Source organism: Trichomycterus rosablanca, chromosome 7, assembly GCF_030014385.1.
Source record: "Trichomycterus rosablanca isolate fTriRos1 chromosome 7, fTriRos1.hap1, whole genome shotgun sequence".
NCBI classification, from domain to species: Eukaryota; Metazoa; Chordata; class Actinopteri; order Siluriformes; family Trichomycteridae; genus Trichomycterus; species Trichomycterus rosablanca.
Window position 1 is genome coordinate 30,071,977 of NC_085994.1, and position 21,374 is coordinate 30,093,350.

The following is a 21,374-nucleotide window of genomic DNA, read 5'->3' on the forward strand; positions in this document are numbered from 1 at the left end:
GACAGTGAGTGTAGAAACAAGGTTTAACAATTATTTTCTGAATCCAGTGTACATACATACGACTGTGTAAAAGTATATCATGAATCCACCTCGACTTTGGTAGGTTCGCGTGCTTGAACGCTGTGCACATGCGCAGTACAGGTCGGCAAGTAGCCGCAAATCGCGTCGACTCCTCGCCGTAGAGAACAGCGGTGGAAGCAGCTGGGGAACAAGAAGGCGGAGGCGGAGGTGGAGGAGGCCTGGCTGGAGCTAACCAAGTCGCTCCAGGGTAATGGACAGCGTTTGAGTTGGACACGGTAATACCTTAACCACCTTGTTTTGGCTGTAATGACACGAACTCTTTGCTTGAGCGACATATATGGTCTGAGTCTAACTGCAAATGAGCATTAGGAGAGAGAGTTTTCAAGCATTCTGTAGTAGTTTAGCTAAAGCTAACTAGCTAAGTTTGCTGAAGCAGTCGTGTAAAATGCTAGTTGTTGTTTAGCTGACTAGTCGCGTATGTAATTAGTTTGACAGCTATCTAGACTAGACATCTAACTAGACAAGACAGTTAGTTAACAAAGATATTTTCTATACCAACATATTGCTAACTAGCTACAAGAACCGTGTTAGCTTCACCTAAATGAGTGCGGGTTTTATGGCTTCCTTTTAGCCTGTTAGCTATGGATACGTTATTTGTACAGTTATTTAATACAGTTTAATAGGTCCTCCCGCTATGCTACGTTGTTTATGCGCTTGCATGAACCCACCAAACTTGTTCTAACGTGCTTGTATTGAGTGAAGCAAGCTAATGGAAAGTTCGTTGAAGTTTAAGTGTACTTCCTTGTTTCACAATCCCGTAATTACTAACCCATTTCTTACACGTACAGTTTTAGCTGGGGTGAGAAATTTACCCCACTGTGTGTGTGTGTGTGTGTGTGTGTGTTTGGTGTGAACGCACCCCTGAGTCGAAGTGCTGCCTGTCCTGTCAGTTTAATTTTCTGGCTGATATTTAGTACTTTTAACTAATCTAGGGGGCAATTGTAACTGCAGTTTAAATAGAAACTAAATGTTTGTATGTGTAAACAACTACTTGGGAATACATCTAATATAGCTGCTGGTTTCCAACATAAAGTGTTCAAATAACTGTCAGGAGTCATGTTCAAAGATGGTATTTTTTTATGTTAAGACCGAATTTGGCTCAGTAATTAGGCTGGATGCACATAATAGTTTTCATTTCATTTTCATTTTCATTTTCATTACCTGCTTTATCTTGGTTAAGGTTGTGCCGGGTGTGGTTCCACCAGGAAGCACAGGGTGCAAAGCAAGAATACCCGGGGCAGGGTGCCAATCCATTGCAGAGTTTCTGCTGAAGCTGCGCAGCAGGACTTTTTTTCTTTTAACCTAAGGTGCTAGTTTGAGTTGGCATGACCTGACTGTTTATACCTACTTTTTAGTTGGTGTAGTTACTACTCCTGTTTACAAACTAGTCTTGATTGTCTAATATGCTAGACTATACTTTCCATATTATATTATGGACATTTACTTCTCATGTTGTAATACTTAAGGTGTGAATCAGATAGAAAATGGTAAATAACCTTTAAGCTTCTCTGTTAATGATAAATGGATCAATAGCATGGATGATGGAACACTTGTTAAGTCACTTGACATTTTGGTGTTTTTAGTGGACTATGCGCTATGAAAAGGGTGGCTCAGTGGGTAGCACCGTCGCCTCACAGCAAGAAGGTCCTGGGTGCGATCCCCAGGTGAAACGGTCCAGGTCGTTTCTGTGTGGAGTCTGCATTTTCTCCCCGTGTCTGCCTGGGTTTCTTCCCACAGTCCAAAGACGTGCAAGTGAGGTGAATTGGAGATACAAAACTGTCCATGACCGTGTTTGAAACTCGTGAACTGATGAATCTTGAGTAACGAGTAGCATCCGTTTGTAACGGAAGTGTGTAACCGAAGTGTGTAAAACATGACATAAAATAAATTGTATGCATTATGAAAACAAATAGAACCCTTTTAAAAATTATGCATATAATTTTAACTATATAAGGTAATTTGTGATCTTTTTGATAGTATAAATTGATTCTTAGAAATCTTCTCCACTATTGAAGCCAATTTTGCACCCATGAATAGTAAAAAGCACAGCTGAAACTTATAGTCAGCTCAGCTTGGGTTCAAATGTCTAAAAAAAACCTAGTCATCCTTTACGCTCACAAACCCTTACTTAACTAGAAGTTCCGACCAGGCTTTAAGTAAATTATGGAAAAATGCAAATATTCAACCCCCAATACAAATTTTAATTTTTATGCAAATCTAAATTTAGCTTTAAGTATTTATCGGCTAAATAATACAGCACATGAAGAAAATGAATGATGTGGAGTTGCAGGTTATTGTGTTAATATTGCCAATACTGTCACAAATCAACAATTACTATTATTATTGCTAATCTTAAAACTTACGGCTGGCCTGTGTCACCTTAAGTTGGTTAACAGCATTATTAACACATTAGACCATAACATTCCTAGATATACTATTGAGAGTATTGTCCAGAAGTACCAAATTTATGGTGCAGCAGCAAACTTGCAGTGTGAACATTTCAGGGTTAAGGGCCTTGCGCAGGGGCCCAACATTGGCAACTTGGCAGCAGTGGTTGGCGATTGAACCAGCCTTCTGATTACCATTCCATTGCCCTAACTGCTATGCTACCACTACTCCATGGCACACGCCTCCTTTGACCAAGAAGCACATGAAGCGCAAGTAGAAGGGATTAGTATAGGCCTGCAGAGTTCTGTTGCACACCAGACTTAAGCAGTTGCCCCATGTAAGAAATCAGACCTCAATGAGGTAGTAGTTTTTGTACAAGAATGGCAGAAGATTCTACAAGAGAGGTGTCAGAAGTTTGTTAGCACTTTCCACAGTCTAGGGATGCAAATGTTGCTGGAACCAATAGCTGATAGTCATTAGCTGAGAGTTAAGCAAAAATCTTGTAGTGTCATATCAGTTATGAAACACATTACTAAGTTTGATATAAGTTTTTATACTTTATTACTTACAAATAGTGTGTTATAGTAAAGGTGGCAGTAATGTATGACAGAATAATGAACATAAACTTTGTGAGCAGAACCTGTTTAGCAGTCAAATGTACAAGATGATTATAAGAACCTTGTCTAATAATAGAGATGCAGTTGATGTTCGCTCTTACAGCATTTTAGTAGTATACAAATTATAACACAAGTTATAAATTAAAACAGCTTTCTTTAGTGATTTTTAGGTTACATATAAGCAGACCTGGTGCATGCACACTGAGGGTGAGTTTATCTTATTTCAGGTTTTCCGATCTGTCACTTCTATGTGGAGAGATTAGTAGTTACACTTTAAATTCAAATCATGCGTAAACTCTTGAATAAGAATTTACATGGAATTTTAAACCGCAAAACTTAACCTATTTTGGTTACTTGTTAATCATTTACATCAGAAAATGAAACACCACCACACCCGCTGCATGGCAAAGCTAGTTCTTTTACTTTCATGAGTACCGTTGTGCAATTAAAAATAAACAAAAACACATTAGGTATGGTATGGATAGTTCTGGATTTGGATGCAGATTGTAATAAACTTTAGGCTACCCTGCAGGAATCTTAAAGCTACTTCGGCCTGTTAAGTTTGCGTCTAGTTTGCATTGCACGATTTGTCCACTGTCTACCATGGTGCAAACAACTTAAACTGCATGGATCCATCAGAACTTTCTAGTATAGGTAAACACAGTGTTCTGTATACCATCTCCTGGCAACCGTCCTGCCAGTGCAGTAAAGCTTTTTAGCTATTGTTCAAAAGGCACAAAAAACTTTAAACACATAAATGGAAAAGTTACAGTGTCATGGCAAACAGCTTCTAAACCCCTGTATGTATAATTGCTAGAGATGGACCGATCGGGGTTTTTGGCACCGATTCCGATCTCCGATCTCCTTTCAGGGATTCCGATCGGGGGGGGGGGGTGGTTAGCAGTAAATAAACTTAAAAAGAGCCTCACCGTAAAGATAAACCGGAGCAGTGCGTGTGTGTGTGTGTGTGTGTGTGTGTGTGTGTTTGTGCCTTTAGAAGATACGCTTTATTCACAGTATCGCTATAAGTGATTCATTGATTCATGAGTTGATTCGTTTTTATGTGAAGCGTAAGTTTCTCTTCTCAGTTATCTCTCCGTGTTTACTGTTATTAATTAAATGTCGTGGTTTTAAATAAACACCAGCTACTACAGAACATTCTGTGTGACTCTCTTACATTAAAAAGCTTCATTAAAAAGCTTAATTAAACTGCTATTACCACAGATCTGTAACCGAGTCAGACTCGTTCCGTCTAAGGAGCTAAAAGTTTTCTAAAAGTTCAGCAATTTGGTAATGAATAAACTTTTGCCTCGGATTGGCTCTGTAACATCTTCTGTTCTCATCTACATCACAAGTAAGAACCGCTTACGATTTACCAAAGTGAACCAGGAGTTTATATAACGTGCTGATAGAATCGACTCAGATGTGACCGGGTTGAATTATCTTTTTAAAGTAAATATTACAATCAGCAAAATTACATCGTAAGAGCTTTCACGATGGTTTCTGTACGATTGTTGATGAATGGTGATGTGATGGTTGGCGCTTCGTAGCTCAAAGTCTGGATCAATCCACTGAGCTGTTAAGTTAACATGGTCTTTATATATCACACGATCGGATCGGCTACTTTTAGGAAATATCGCCGATCGCCGATAGCATATTTTGATTAAAAATCGGCCGATACCGATTCGTAGCCGATCGATCGTCCCATCTCTAATAATTGCTTTGGTAATTTGCAAGTGTAATTTTTTTTATGGAACCACAAACCACTTCTATAAAGGGGGTGATGTAAATATTAAGAAGAAAATTTTCTTATCTGTAAAACATAAAAAATAGGCACAATTTAATCACAATGATACAATAAGAAAATTTTTTATCAGTCCTTTTAATAAATTGGTATGCTCATTGCAAGCCAGGCCTAATACTCCAAGACCTTTGTGATTAAATGGGCACAAATTCAAACAAATCTTGTGGATTTGGTAGTGGCGGTGCTGATGGCGGTGGGGTTTGCTGGACAATTGTGTTTTACATTTGCAATCAGAATTATTCAACCTCCATTGGCATATTAGGTTTAGGTTAATTTACAAACTTTGCCTCCAGGCTGCCCTGATTTTTAAGTTAAGTCTGTGCTTTTCTTTTTTTTTTTTGTGGGTGCAAAATTAGCTACAATAGTAAATGCCATTTATGAGTAGGGCTGCAACTAACGATTATTTTAGTAGTCGACTAATCTGACGATTATTTTTTCGATTAGTCGACTAGTCAACGATTATTTATGTCATACCCTCCATCTCTGCCTTAACATAACAAAACTCTGTTATGTTATTTAAGTTCCAATATCAACTTAAAATAATGACCCATGAAACATGAATATGAAACTTAAGCTTGATAGTTTAATTAAATATATTTGAAACATTAATACACAATCACAATAAAAAAATTCAGTTAAATAAGAAAGCTTTGGACAGCATTAGAAACTGTTATGTTTCAGAAGTTATCACTCTGGAAGTCAAAAACATATATTTTGGCTGAAATGCTCCTGAAATACTTTAGAAAGTTTCGGTCTCTCTATCTTTGCCTCTCTAGTATAGATTATTAATATATAATACATTTTTATAGTCGACGTTATCGATTATGTCGGCTAATCGTTGCAGCCCTATTTATGAGAACCAGTTTGTCAGAAAGCTGACAAATTGCTTTAAGAAGTTAGAAATGTATGCATTTTTTTTGGCACTAGATTTTTCTCCCAATCTAGTCTTGTCCAATTACCTAATTGCATTTTACATCCTCCATACTGCTGCCGACCTCTACTCCTGATCGTGGAGAGCCATGACTAACATGCGCCCCCATAGACACTTGTGCAGTAGCCGACTGAATCTTTTCACCTGCGTGAGACGAGTTCATATGGACCTCAGTCTCACGCACGGCGAGTCACACGCTGATCTCCATTATTCCTCGCCTCTGATGCAGGTGCCATCGATCAGTCAGCAGAGGTCATAATTGCATCAGTTATAGATAAATCCCCTCCGGCATCCAACCCGGCGGTTGAGCCAATCATTGTCCTTAAAGGAAATGTCAGCTGTGGTGTTCTAGTGTGTTTTACATCTGCACAAATATGCATAACTTTTCAGAGAATTCTAGTTATGTTTTAATATTGCATAGACACGTATTAAAACACCAAAATGTCTTCAGATTTAAACACCCTGCCTGCACTGAAGCATGGTGAGTGGCTCGTTGATGCATTGGTGCTGCTTTGCTTTCTCTGGTACTGGAAACCTGCAGTGTGTGGAGGGCTAGATGGATTTAAAAAACTATTAGGAAATAGTCCTCTAGTCCTCTCAAGGACGTTAGGTCCCTGTTGAAATGAATAGAAGTCTGTTTTGCAGTGTTATTCTGCACTGGTTTGCTGGGTTATTTGTGTTATTCACGTAAATATAGTTAATATAGAACTTGTTAATGAAGGTCATCTGTATAGAACATACAGTTGTGCTCAAAAGTTTACATACCCTGGCAGAATTTGTGATTTTTTTGGCCATTTCTGAGAATATGAATGATAATACAATATATATACAGTGTATCACAAAAGTGAGTACACCCCTCACATTTCTGCAGATATTTAAGTATATCTTTTCATGGGACAACACTGACAAAATGATACTTTGACACAATGAAAAGTAGTCTGTGTGCAGCTTATATAACAGTGTAAATTTATTCTTCCCTCAAAATAACTCAATATACAGCCATTAATGTCTAAACCACCGGCAACAAAAGTGAGTACACCCCTTAGTAAAAAGTCCTGAAGTGTCAATATTTTGTGTGGCCACCATTATTTCCCAGAACTGCCTTAACTCTCCTGGGCATGGAGTTTACCAGAGCTTCACAGGTTGCCACTGGAATGCTTTTCCACTCCTCCATGACGACATCACGGAGCTGGCAGATATTCGAGACTTTGCGCTCCTCCACCTTCCGCTTGAGGATGCCCCAAAGATGTTCTATTCGGTTTAGGTCTGGAAACATGCTTGGCCAGTCCATCACCTTTACCCTCAGCCTCTTCAATAAAGCAGTGGTCGTCTTAGAGGTGTGTTTGGGGTCATTATCATGCTGGAACACTGCCCTGCGACCCAGTTTCCGGAGGGAGGGGATCATGCTCTGCTTCAGTATTTCACAGTACATATTGGAGTTCATGTGTCCCTCAATGAAATGTAACTCCCCAACACCTGCTGCACTCATGCAGCCCCAGACCATGGCATTCCCACCACCATGCTTGACTGTAGGCATGACACACTTATCTTTGTACTCCTCACCTGATTGCCGCCACTCATGCTTGAGACCATCTGAACCAAACAAATTAATCTTGGTCTCATCAGACCATAGGACATGGTTCCAGTAATCCATGTCCTTTGTTGACATGTCTTCAGCAAACTGTTTGCGGGCTTTCTTGTGTAGAGACTTCAGAAAAGGCTTCCTTCTGGGGTGACAGCAATGCAGACCAATTTGATGTAGTGTGCGGTGTATGGTCTGAGCACTGCCAGGCTGACCCCCCACCTTTTCAATCTCTGCAGCAATGCTGACAGCACTCCTGCGCCTATCTTTCAAAGACAGCAGTTGGATGTGACGCTGAGCACGTGCACTCAGCTTCTTTGGACGACCAACGCGAGGTCTGTTCTGAGTGGACCCTGCTCTTTTAAAACGCTGGATGATCTTGGCCACTGTGCTGCAGCTCAGTTTCAGGGTGTTGGCGATCTTCTTGTAGCCTTGGCCATCTTCATGTAGCGCAACAATTCGTCTTTTAAGATCCATGAGGTGCCATGAGTTCTTTGCCATGAGGTGCCATGTTGGAACTTTCAGTGACCAGTATGAGAGAGTGTGAGAGCTGTACTACTAAATTGAACACACCTGCTCCCTATGCACACCTGAGACCTAGTAACACTAACAAATCACATGACATTTTGGAGGGAAAATGACAAGCAGTGCTCAATTTGGACATTTAGGGGTGTAGTCTCTTAGGGGTGTACTCACTTTTGTTGCCGGTGGTTTAGATATTAATGGCTGTATATTGAGTTATTTTGAGGGAAGAATAAATTTACACTGTTATATAAGCTGCACACAGACTACTTTTCATTGTGTCAAAGTGTCATTTTGTCAGTGTTGTCCCATGAAAAGATATACTTAAATATCTGCAGAAATGTGAGGGGTGTACTCACTTTTGTGATACACTGTATATATACAGTGCTCAGCATAAATGAGTACACCCCCTTTGAAAAGTAAGATTTTAATCAATATCTCACTGAACACAGGAACAATTTTCTAAATTTTGACAAGACTGAGTTTCATAGAACATTTCTTTAACCCATAACATAAAAGTAAGGTTAATAATATAACTTAGATTACAAAATATTCAATTTTACTCAAACGAGTTGATGCAAAAATGAATACACCCCACATCAAAAAGTACTACATCTAGTATTTTGTATGACCACTATGATTTTTATGGACAGCATTAAGTCTTCTAGGCATGGAATGAACAAGTTGGCGACAAATTGCAACGTCTATCTTTTTCAATTCTTCAAGAACGACCTCTTTTAGAGCCTGGATGCTGGATGGAGAGTGATGCTCAACCTGTGTCTTCAGAATTCCCCGTAGGTGTTCGATTGGGTTCAGATCAGGAGACATACTGAATCACTTACACCCTGTTCTTCTTCAGAAATGCAACAGTGGCCTTAGATGTGTGTTTTGGATCATTGTCATGTTGGAAAGGTGCATGACAACCAAGGGCTCAAAGTGATGGTAGCATCTTGTCCTGCAATATAGAGCAGCACATCTGTGAATTCATGATACCATCGATGAAATGCAGCTCCCCAACACCTGCAGCACTCATGCAGCCCCACATAAGGACACTGCCACCACCATGTTTCACTGTAGGCACCATGCATTCTTCTTTGTACTCCTCACCTTTGTGACGCCATAAAGTTTGGAAGCCATCAGTTCCAAAAACATTTATCTTGGTCTCATCCCTCCAGAGTATAGAGTCCCAGTAGTCTTCACCTTTTTCAGCATGGGCCCTGGCAAATTCTAGGCGGGCTTTTTTGTGCATGGGCTTCAGGAGAGGCTTCCTTCGTGGATGGTACCCATGCATGCCATTCTTCTGCAGTGTACGCTGTACTGTGTCACGGGAAAAAGTCACTCCAGTTTGGCTTTTTACCTCTTTAGCTAACTACAGTGAACTTGCATGGCGATTTTCTTCAACCCTTCTCATCAGAAGACGCTCCTGTTTGGGTGTTAACATCCGTGGATGGCCTGGACGTCTCTGTGAGATGGTTGCAGTTCCATCTTTGTTAAATTTTTGTATCACTTTTGCTATAGTATTCTGACTGATCAGTTAAGCTTTGCCGATCTTCTTGTAGCCTTCACCTTTCTTGTGTAAAGAAACAATTTTCTTTCTCAGGTCTTGTGACATTTCTCTTCCATGTGGTGCCACTGCTGACAGCATGAAATGGGATGGGGTTTTCTTTGTTAAGTAATGCCCTTTTAACTGTCAACTGTCTGCTGGACACCTGTTTAATGAATAATTAGACTCACATGTGGTTAAATTCGTGTTAATTAGAATTTTGTAGTCTAAACTCCTAAGACTTTCATTGGGGTGTACTCATTTTTGCAACATGGTCTTGAATGAATTTGTTGAGAAAATAACTTTTTTGTGTGTACAAATGAACAAATCTTGTTTGCAATCAATGGCCCACATTTGTAGGAGTATTTTGTAGTATAGTACCCCATAGAAAATGTTGATTCTGTAAAGAAACTAAAGGTTTTCTGACAAATCTGTTGGGGTGTACTCATTTATGCTGAGCACTGTATATATACAGTATATTTTATTCATGGTTAGTGGTTGGGTGAAGACATTTATTATCAAACAATTGTGTTTGCCCTTTTTAAATCATAATGACAACAGAAACTATCCAAATGACCATGATCAAAAGTTTACATACCCTAGTTCTTAATACCCTGTATTGCCTCCTTTATCATCAATGACAGCTTGAAGTCTTTTGTGGTAGTTGTGGATGAGGCCCTAATCTTCTCAGATGGTAAAGCTGCACATTCTTCTTGGCAAAATGCCTCCAGTTCCTGTAAATTTTTGGGCTGTCTTGCATGAACTGCACAGTTGAGATCTCCCCAAAGTTGCTCCATGATATTGAGGTCAGGGGAATGAGATGGCCACTCCACTTTTTTCTGCTGTAGCCAATGACAGGTCAACTTGGCCTTGTGTTTTGAATCATTGTCATGTAGGAGCATCCAAGTGCGTCCCATGCGCAGCTGATAAAATACTGCATTCATCTTGCCATCAATTTTGACCAAGTTCCCTGTGCCTGTATAGCTCACACATCCCCAAAACATCAGCGATCCACCTCCGTGTTTCACAGTAGGGATGGTGCACTTTTCATCATAGGCTTTGTTGACTCCTCTCCAAATGTACTAATATGGTTGTGGCCAAAAAGTTCAATAACTGTTCCAGAAATGTTGAGGTTTGTCTCTGTGCTGTTTGGCATATTGTAAGCAGGCTGCTTTGTGGCATTGGTGTAGTAACGACTTTCTTCTGGCAACTCGAACATGCAGCCCATTTTTTTTCATGTGCCTCCTTATTTTGCATCTACACCACTTTTTTTCAGAGTGTCCTGTATGTCAGCTGACATTATTTGTGGGTTTTCCTTTGCATCCCGAACAATTTTCCTGGCAGTTTTGGCTGAAATTTTTGTTGGTCTACCTGACCTTGGCTTGGTTTCAACAGAATCCCTCATTTTCCACCTTTTTAATTAGAGTTTGAACACTGCTGATTGGCATTCTCAATTCCTTGGATATCTTTTTATATCCTTTTCCTGTTTTATAAAGTTCAACTATCTTCTCCTGCGGATCCTTTGATAATTATTTTGCTTTCCACAAGCTTGTAATCCAACATCATCAGTGGCAGCACTGAATGAAACATGCAGGGGTCTGTCAGGAGCCCATAAACTCACTGACTTTTTTATACACACACATGAATTACAAGCAAACAGATCACAGGTGAGGATTGGGACCTTTAGTAGCCATTTAAACCTGTGTGTGTCAATTTGTGTATATGTTGTCATGCCAAAACTTCCAGGGTATGTAAACTTTTGATCAGGGTCATTTGGGTAGGTTCTGTTGTCATTATGATTTAAAAAGGGCAAACACAATTGTTTGATAATAAATGTCTTCACCCAACCACTAACCATGAATAAAAGAAATTTTTTTGTATTATCAAGTCAAGTCAACTTTATTTATATAGTGCTTTTTACAATAGACATTGTCTCAAAGCAACTTTACAAAATCCAGGACCAACAGATACAAAAACCCCTGTTGAGCAAGCCGAGGGCGACTGTGGCAAGGAAAAACTCCCTGAAAATTACAGGAAGAAACCTTGAGAGGAACCAGACTCAGCAGGGCCCATCCTTCTTGGGTGGCCTGGAGGAAACTTTAAATAAGTAGGATTTACACAAATCATACAAACACAGAATTAAATGATCTAAAAGTTATAACTGGCAATAAATAAATAAATAAATAAATAAATAAATAATAATAGTTATTACTCGGTCTAGTCTTTAATAAAGTCTGTAGTTAGTTCTTGTCATTCTTGGTGCAATTACTCCAGACCCGTCACATCTGGCAGGAGCAGCAATATTGGCACTGCAGTCTCGACTTTAATCCTTAACCTCGGCGGGTAAACAGGTTTCCATCAGAATGCCCTCGGGGTAAAACAATAGAGAATGTAGTTAATAATGTACAATGCGAGTTGAGTAAAACAGTTTTACAGAGAGTTTTAGACTCCGGCAGCCCTAATTATTACAGCATAACTAAAAGGGAGAGCAAGCAGGTAACAAGGTCATGAAGGCTTTCACAGGACATCAGCACCCACCTCACCTACCCAAACCTGAGTGATCGGACAGGAGAGGCAGAACGACAGCAACCCACCACAAGTTTCTATGACCAAGAACCCCCAAGCTCTGCACCTTTGTCTGTACTAATCAAAAGCCTGAGAAAATAAATATGTTTTCAGTCTAGACTTAAACATTGAGACTGTGTCCGAATCCCGAACAGAGGCAGGAAGATTATTCCAAAGTTGTGGAGCTCTACCACCAGCCGTGATCTTTTTAATTTTAGGAACTATAAGTAACCCTGCATCTTGTGAGCGAAGTGGACGTGCTGGGTTGTAGTGATTAATAAGTTCACTCAGATACTGTGGAGCCAGACCATGTAGCGCTTTATAGGTTAGTAAAAGTATTTTGTAATCAATGCGGAATTTAACTGGCAGCCAGTGAAGAGATGATAGAACAGGACTAATATGATCAAATTTTTTAGTTCTAGTTTACACTCGAGCTGCTGCATTTTGAACTAACTGGAGTTTGTGTATGGATCTACCAGAGCATCCAGTTAGAAGAGCGTTACAATAATCTAACCGAGAAGTTATAAACGCATGGATCAGTTTTTCGGCATCATTAACAGATAGTATGTTTCTTATTTTAGAGATATTACGCAAATGATAGAAAGCAATTCTAGTAATATTATTAATGTGTGTATCAAAGGAGAGATCTGACGTTTGCAATATTATCATTCATCTTCTCAGAGAAATGGACAAAAAAAATCACAAATTCTGCCAGGGTATGTAAACTTATGAGCACAACTGTATGTGAGGGAGGAAGCACTTTCAAAACAGTGTGACCTTAATTTTGGGATTTTGTGTTTAGATTTTAGAGATTCCCTTTTCCGTCATTTAGAGTTTAATCCAAGTTAAATTTAATTGTATATTACATTCGTTTTAATTAAGAGTTAGTTACATAGCTGTTTTGAGTTTATTGTATTTAATAGTATTTGTGTATGTGTATATATATTTATAGTTTTTTTTAATCAGTGTTTTCAGTGAGCAGTTTGGGTCAAAGAGTGCACCAAAAGAGTAAATGCCTGTGTAATGGATAACAAAACTTTTGGCAAACGTTGCAAATATGGTTTAATAATTATTCTATATATACCAGCTACGCTAGAACAACAAACGTTCTGTTCTGTATGTTTGAGCCTTTTTTATGGCCACCAGAGCATTCTTGTTTTGTTTTTTTTTGTTTTATTTTTTTGCTTGCTGTACTTTATACAGCTCCTATAGGAAGCATAGTAGGCATTTATGTCCCACCCATTATTTGAACATTTTATTGTTCTACAAGACTTTAAACAGATTAAACCAGAATATCCAGGCTGTGTTAATGTAAAGGCATTATTGCTTTGCACCTGATAAACCCCAGGGTTTTATAGCTAATGTTCTTTAAGCTATAAAATGCTTTGCTTGTCAGTCCTGCTGTTAGCTGTTTGCAGCAGTGATTTTTATACAGACAGCTTGTTTAGTGGCTAGTGTTACATATCCATAGGATATGTGTTTTTTGAAATGTGTGTTTTTTTTTTACAGGTATAGATAAACTGTGTTCAGCCTAGTGATTCTTGCATAAATCAGATATCATTTAGCTTTAATTCTGGCCAAAAGGAGAGAACACTTGTGCTTTAATTTAGGCCAGGTACAATTTTTTGCTCATTGTAATCGTACATATTTGATATGCAAAGCATATTTTTGAAACCACTTCTGTTATTTATTTGTGATCATTTGTACAAGTAAATATAAACTTTTTGAAATTAGTTACAATATTGCTTTTAATACTGTGCTAAAAGTATAAACTTGTATTTTCTGCATATGAAATTGGGATTGCATATTTTTCACCTATACTAGTTAAAATGCATTATGCACTAGCATTTTCCCATGTGCACTCACATCTACCTTAAACATTTTTGTTTGTTTTTATCACACATGATAATAAACAATTAAGAAAGCACAAAACGCAGTACAGTGGTACCTTGAAACTCGACGTCAATTGGTTCTGGGAGTGGCGTTGAGTTTAAAAGGCGTTGAGTTTCAAGGTATTTTTTCCCATAAGGATGTATGGGAAACATGTTCCTGTGGAATGGTCCTGTGGAATGGCATATATTGTAGGCTAATGTAAAATAATGGGGTTGTTTTTGACACTTATACACTGAAAATAACACAAATATAATATAAAACACTAAAATACAATTAAAAAATTAAAAATTGTTTTCTTATGCTTCTTAATCAGTGGAAAGAACTTATAAGCAGTAATAATTAAGAATGGTTTGGTGTTTCTATGTCATTCTTTTAATACATTAATTTACCTTATTATTTTTAACGATGAACATTTTAGAATCTCTCGGAAAAGCTGATTCTTACAATTTCTCAGAACCCCGAGCTATAACACAAGTTTAAAAGCCACCTTTACTAGCAATAGCTGCAGTCAGAGGTATTTAATCACTGTGAAAAACATTTGACTCACTTCTATTTGCATTAATCTGCTCCTTTATTGTTAGGGTTCGCCACAGCTGGTCATTCTGGTCATTGTACCTGGTTTGTCACAGCTGGATAACCTTCCTAATGCAACCCTTCTTATTGTTATCCAGGCTTGGAACCGACACTGATAGCACATTAACAAGTGCACCTTCCGATGGCTAGTCTGTTCGGCCACCAGAAGGAATATTTACATACTCATGGCGAGTATGTGTGTAGTCCTGTGCAGAAGTTTGTGAAGCCCATGGTTAAATTCTGTGTTTTCGTGATTTGTGAAATTAGTTAGCGCATCCTCTGCGAATAACTGTCACATTTTTAGTTTTTGTGCACAATTTAAGTTGCAGAATGTAACGTTATTAATTTAGTGACTGTGCTTTGATGAGAAGAGACGACTTTGTGTGTGTGTGTGTGTGTGTGTGTGTGTGTGTGTGTGTGTGTGTGTGTGTGTGTGTGTGTGTGTGTCTCTCTCTCCATTTACCAGATTACAAAATTACTGACTAAACATGTGAAAAGCTGATGTGCCGTCATGGTCATGAGTTAATGATGCAAATCTGTTACAATCATCTCTTTGGTTTTGACAGTTTCCTTTGTACAGCATTTTGTTTGTGTGTCAATTTGTGTGAGTAAGTGTTTATTGCAGTTCATTTTAATTACAGCATTAAGCAGATTAATTAATAAATAACAGCTGTTCTAAATATGCAGTGCATTTTGGTAATCGCTTTCAAATGCTGCTACTTCTGCCACTTCAGGCTGAGGTGTAATGTGCATGGATGTCCACCTATTTTTGGAAATATATCAAGGTACCTGGCGCTCAGCGAGTGTTATCGGCCAGTCGGTTATCTGCATGGACACGATTAGCTAGTTTCTGAGGCCGAAACAGTCCAGCCACTGGGGGGCACACTTGTCATCAAGCTCTCAGTTCCGGTCCCAAGCCCAAATAGAAATAGGAGTCATTTAGCGAAAAAAACTGTGCCAAGTCTAGTATGTAGATCGTCTGTGGCAACCTCTATTGTATTGTTAGACTTTATAGACTTTTTTCTTTAATTCATCTAAGAATCTGAATATGAAACATCTTATTCTTTAGTTCTGTTAATTTTTTAATAATCAATTTTTTGATTTGTACAGTATAACTGATTCTTTTCTTTTCTTTGTTGCTGTCTTTAGGATTTTGGTGAAATAAGGGTTAACAACAGTGAGACATGGATGACGACAGTGGCTTTATAGAGTTTGATGTGCCCGAGTTCAGCAATGCTGTCATGAAGCAGCTTAATGAACTACGGCTGCAAGGTAAGCTCTGTGACATTATTGTGCACATCCAGGGTCGGCCATTCCAGGCGCACAAGGCCGTGCTGGCTGCCAGCTCACCATACTTCCGTGACCACTCAGCACTTGGGACCATGAGCGGCCTTTCACTCGCAGTCATCAAAAGCCCTGCAGTATTTGAGCAGTTACTAGCTTTCTGCTACACCGGCCACATGGAGTTGCATCTGCGTGATGTCGTCAGCTTCCTCACAGCTGCCAGCTTTCTGCAAATGCAGGCGGTCATTGACAAGTGCACACAGATCCTAGAGGGCCTCCACTCCAAGATTACTGTGCCAGTCCCTGGCGAAACAGAAGCTGATGAAGACCTTGATGCTAGCGGTGGACACAACGGTGTAAAAGAAGCAGGTGTTTTCTTGAACCCAACCCAGATTTCACCACCCTACCTCTCTAGAAAGAGCCATCGTGGAGAGACGAGTGGTGCAGGAAGGGTAATTGTGCACTTAGCAGAGGAAGGGCAGTCAGACAGAGGGAGCAGTGATTGTGCATCAGAACAGGACGTGTCCATGGAAGCTGAGCCAGAGCAAGGGGACTTGAACGAGAGGAACGAGCAAGTAACAGACATCCAAGTCAAGCTGGAAAAAACAGAGCGACCCACCTACTCGGACAGCTCATCAGTGTGCGATGATGGGTACCACACAGAAATGGTGGATGGTGAGCAAGTACTAGCTGTGACCGTAGGGGCTTCAGGGCCAGTGTTGCCTCCTGCTCGCTATACTTATCCAGCCCTTCCCTCATCCTACGTTCTCAGCCTAAGTCCATCCAGTCCCTCTCGTTCAATTCTTAGTGGATTCCAAAGTGGCCGAGGGCGACCTAAGCGACCTGCACCACTGTCTGTTCAAACTGATGCAGCTTCTCAATCAAAGCTAGGAAATGACGAAGGCGAGCCAACAGCAACAGGGGTCTTCGAGAACGACGTGAGAGAACGGGGTCTTCGCGGCCAGTGGTACCCATTTAACGAGCGGCTCGTGTGCATCTACTGCGGCAAGTCCTTCAACCAAAAGGGCAGCCTGGATCGCCACATGCGCCTACATATGGGCATCACGCCATTCGCCTGCAAGTACTGTGGCAAGAAGTACACACGCAAAGACCAGCTGGAGTACCATATCCGTGGCCATACCGACAACAAGCCCTTCCATTGCCAGATCTGCGGCAAGTGCTTCCCCTTCCAGGGTACCCTTAACCAACATCTGCGCAAAAAGCACATGATTTCTGGCACAGAGATAAGCAACCACACAGGCTTACTAAGGGAAGCGGCAGACAACCACCGCGGGACGCCAGCTGAAAACTCCGAGGGTGCTCTCGCTGATGACGTTTCAGGCCATGAGGAAAGTGTTAAGTCCAGTCCCCAAGGAAGCCCATCCACATCTAGAGCTGATTATTAAGTAATCAGTTTTGGCAACCAAGGTTGCTTGGTTTTATTAGTCAGAGGAGTTGATCTGAAACCTGCCTTGCACACGTTCTACTCATTGGCCTAGTAATCTGCTCACGTAAGACGCAATTTCAAAAGAGGGTTTTTTTTTTCAGAAAGGCAGGTGTCGTTTAGTCAAGCCACAGGATTAAGTGGACATTATCAAGGGCCTCTATTTTTTTTTTTTTTTTTTTTTTTTAAATAGATAAATATTTTCATGTTTTTGGTCATAGTTATCTAGGCATGTTGCAATAACGTATAATGTGAAAACTCAGATAAGATGCTTGTCATGCTTTTACTTGACCTGTTTTTGCACATTTGGCCTCCCATAGGCTGATCACTTAGAAGGTATGGTTTAACCTACCAGTGCAAAAGCTGTGTGACACATCTGTTCAATACCTCATCATACAACATAACCTTCTCATCACTCGACAGTATTTACAATTTTTTCTTCAACTCCAAATGGGTTCTACCTCAGTCAAGAGCCTGACAAGAAATGAAGAATCATCTCAAAAAGCTCAGTTTGTTTTACAGTGTTCAGTTCTTTTACAATGCAAAATCCATGCACAAAACTTTCACTACACAAAGCCTTGGTACCACAGTAAAATATTGCCTAGAGATTGTATAAGATTTGAACAGATCTTACGGGGTTGTACAGAGGCTATCTTTTTTTTGTTTGTTTGGTTTCTAAAAGTGCTGGGGTGATTAGGGTTACACTAGGATACAGCCTACCTGCAGTTGGAGCACTGAAAATTGGGGCTTCACATTAATCCTGTTTAAATAGTTTTTTTTTTTTATAAAAGTAAATATAGATTCTATGACAAAAGCTGAAACAACATTTAATTGTACATCATTAGAGATTTATAATATAAGAAATACAATATTTGTTTGAAATTGTAATCATTATATTCAGTACTGATTTTAGTCTTTGCCATGTTTATCTGTTAAATAAAACATATAGGTTGGTTTTATAGGCACAGAGTACTGTACTAAAAAGGCTGCAGCTAGAAGTATAATGTTACTACAAAATGTAAGCTCCTCAACTTTAACCAAGTGTAAAATGCATTGTAGATTAGTTTAAGATTAGGACTGGTACTTACCCAGAAACATAATAGTATTTAGTATTAAATGTAAATTTTACTTTTGTTGGTCAGTGTCTGTTTGTGCAAGTTAAATATCTATCCATCCATCTATTTATACATCCATCCAGACTAAAAGGCCTTACTCAGCTGTCCACCACTTTTACTACCTATACACATTAAAGTGTTATTACTCCCTTTAGACAGTTTACTCTGTATACCTCATCTGGGTTAATGCTTTTATGTGAAAACCAGTACTTGTGCACGTTGCTCTTTATTAATATCTGCAGCAGTACTGATGTGCCAGCTTGATTGGTTGGGGATTAATATTTTTTTTTACATAATTTAAAGGCTTTCTAACTTTATAGGTCAGCAAGCCTATACTGTTCACAAAAACTGTATAAACATTGTTTTCCAAAGCGTGTAGTTTAATAAATGTCTAAGCAGTGCTAGTGTTTGGGGGGTAAATTTGTTTTTCTGCTTAGTAGTAGACTAAACCTATATATATATATAATATCTATTTTTTTTCTTTTATTTGTGTGGTCAAGATACCATTTTTATTTAATTTAAAAAGGAAACATGGGTGAATTCTAAATCTGAAATATGCACAAAAAATAATCTAGCTAGTTAAAATATTTGACTCCAAAGTTATTATGAATGTTGTCAGTAATTGTAAAAATTTGAGGGCATACGATTAAGACTTAGATGTTTTAGGAAAACTGCATTGCTTTGTAAGGATGTAGCCTTCATGGGTGGTTTAAATATTGTAACCTTTAGTATTTGAGGGGGTTATGAAAAAAAAATCTACTAAAATTGTTGCGTCAGGCTTTTCAAAATAAAGCTTGTAAAATTATTTGTATGCAAATGTATTATCCCTAATAATGGAGCTTAATTGATTTTTATTTTTCTATAAAAATAGCCTACTGTAATACAGTATGTTAATCAATTTCTGCCTATAATCTATATATAAAATCTATTAATAAATCCCTAAAGTATGTCTACCCTGCTAAATTCTCCCAATGTTATTTGTAAACCTGTCAAACCTTTTTTGAAGATTGCTGAGCCTAACATAACTGACTTAACATACCACTCTAAATAGGAACACCCCCCCCCCCCCCCCCCCCCCATTTTTTTATTTTATTTATTTTATTTCTCATAGCATTTAATCCAAAGAGATGGAGAACCCCACCAATTTCCTAGTTTAGCATTAATCATGCAGATGCAGCACCACGTGGCCTGTGTAGTGATGAGATAGTGACCGGTCAGAAAAAGTGGGGCCAGCATGTGCAGCTGCCACCTCCTTTAAAACTTTAGCTCCTTGCTTTAGACCCTCACACTTTACCTAGTAGGGCACTTAAACTGTACTGTACTGTACTGTAAGTCATCAGGTAGTCACTCATTAGGTCCATGTCTTTCTAACTTTATCAAGCAGTGCCCTCTAGCGGCTACCACATGGACATCAGGTTTAAAGGTTTTTTTTTAACTAACAATATCATCTATTTAAGATTACTTAGAATTAGACGTATGTAAACATTGTTCTAAAACCATTATCTCCACCTGTCCGTGTTTTTAAGACTATGTGAAAGAAAAGTTTCTCATCTAGTTAGTTCAGTTCTGGCTGCTAACCAAAGGGTAAACCAAAAATGTTTATTAGTTATGTACACTGCACAACTGACTGGTAAATGTACCAGAATCAGTGTCTCAGTAAGATGCATGAAACTATTTTCTAGCCACCCATGGTCAGAAGTAAACATGGTACCAAAGTCTAAGTGTTCTAAGGTATTTCTTTTAACAGAGTATAAATATAAAAGAAAGTCTGCTAAACATGATTAAGCCATACGTGTCAGGTGATAGTGGTGAATGGACTGAAAAATAATGATGAACTTGTAGTGTAATATGTTTGAAAAGTCAGATTTCATTAAATCTGTGTTATGAACAAACCTGTGCCTTGTCAAATAAAGAAATCTAATTTGGGATGCACCCTTAGACAAAGTTCTGTTGCAGTTAATGCATGCCAATTTTTGTCATACATATTATATTATATACGTCTGAGATTAATAAAAAACACTTATCAGGCTCTATAACAGCAGCTGGCCTTTCCAAGCGCTTAAATATTTGTTATACTATGATGCATTAAGATGTTATAAAGTTGAGGAGCGAATAAGTAGCAGATGTGGTGCATTAATTAACGTAATATTCAGTTTTGACAGGAAGATATATTAGTAAGTCATTAAAAGGACAATCAGACAGCTTCACACTGGAAGCTCCTTTTTAAAACTAAACAGTGAATTAAATACTGAAATAATGACTTTTTTTGATAAAATATTTCTCAAAAACGACTCTTGTGCCAGACATTCTGCAGTTTATTTTAAGAAAACAGTGCATGCTAGACCACTTGTGTAAAATGTACTGCATGGCAGTTCCCCACATGTATAAGGAAAAAGCTTAAGCATATATGTTTCTGTTTTCTATTATTGGTTGTTTATGTGAATGTAAATTTTGATGTTTTGTCAAGCATGCACTTAAAATGAACACAATTCTTGCTATAATTAGACCATGTGCAGGGGATTAATTAACCACATCTTACTCCTTTTAATGGGACACAAATATAAGGCCTCAAATACTTCATTTCTTATGAGGTTTTTAATTTTTTAATGGTGCTTTTATACTGGACTGGTGTATTTATTGATTTTATATGCTAAAATGTATACATGATGGATATGGGGTTATTTTAAATGATACTAATGCTATTATCAAGCGACTAGTTAATGTTTAACACTTGTATGCAGGATAAATGTTGACACTTTGTATCCAACTCTTCTGTGTTTTAATCAGAAGGTTAGGCATTCAGTATGGGCCATGTACAGAAATCAAAAAGAAGTGTTTACAGGAACAGCCGTGGGACTACTTTATAAACTTGCAGCTCGTCTTTTTATCAAAGCTGCCACGTTTCAGGTAGTTTAAGAACACTGATGTTGATTATAAAGTCTTCCATCGCTTCTCCACTTCCAACACTTCTCCACTGTGCAATATGCAAAAGCAATATCCTTTCGAAGAGCAGATTGTTCTGCTTTTTGTTC

At 38.7% G+C, this 21,374-nt stretch overlaps 1 protein-coding gene across 1 annotated transcript; it reads left to right on the forward strand.

Moving 5' to 3' along the window:
- The first annotated feature begins 229 nt into the window (after positions 1–229).
- zbtb34 (zinc finger and BTB domain containing 34) lies at positions 230–17,432 on the forward strand. Its single transcript, XM_062998575.1, has 2 exons — positions 230–296; positions 15,649–17,432. Exon 2 carries the CDS (start codon positions 15,684–15,686, stop codon positions 17,187–17,189), a length of 1,506 nt encoding a protein of 501 aa, XP_062854645.1. The 5' UTR covers positions 230–296; positions 15,649–15,683; the 3' UTR covers positions 17,190–17,432.
- The last annotated feature ends 3,942 nt before the right edge of the window (positions 17,433–21,374 follow it).

Coding starts and splice junctions, on each gene's coding strand:
- zbtb34 (XM_062998575.1), top strand. CDS start 15,684: ATGGATGACGACAGTGGCTTTATAGAGTTTGATGTGCCCGAGTTCAGC.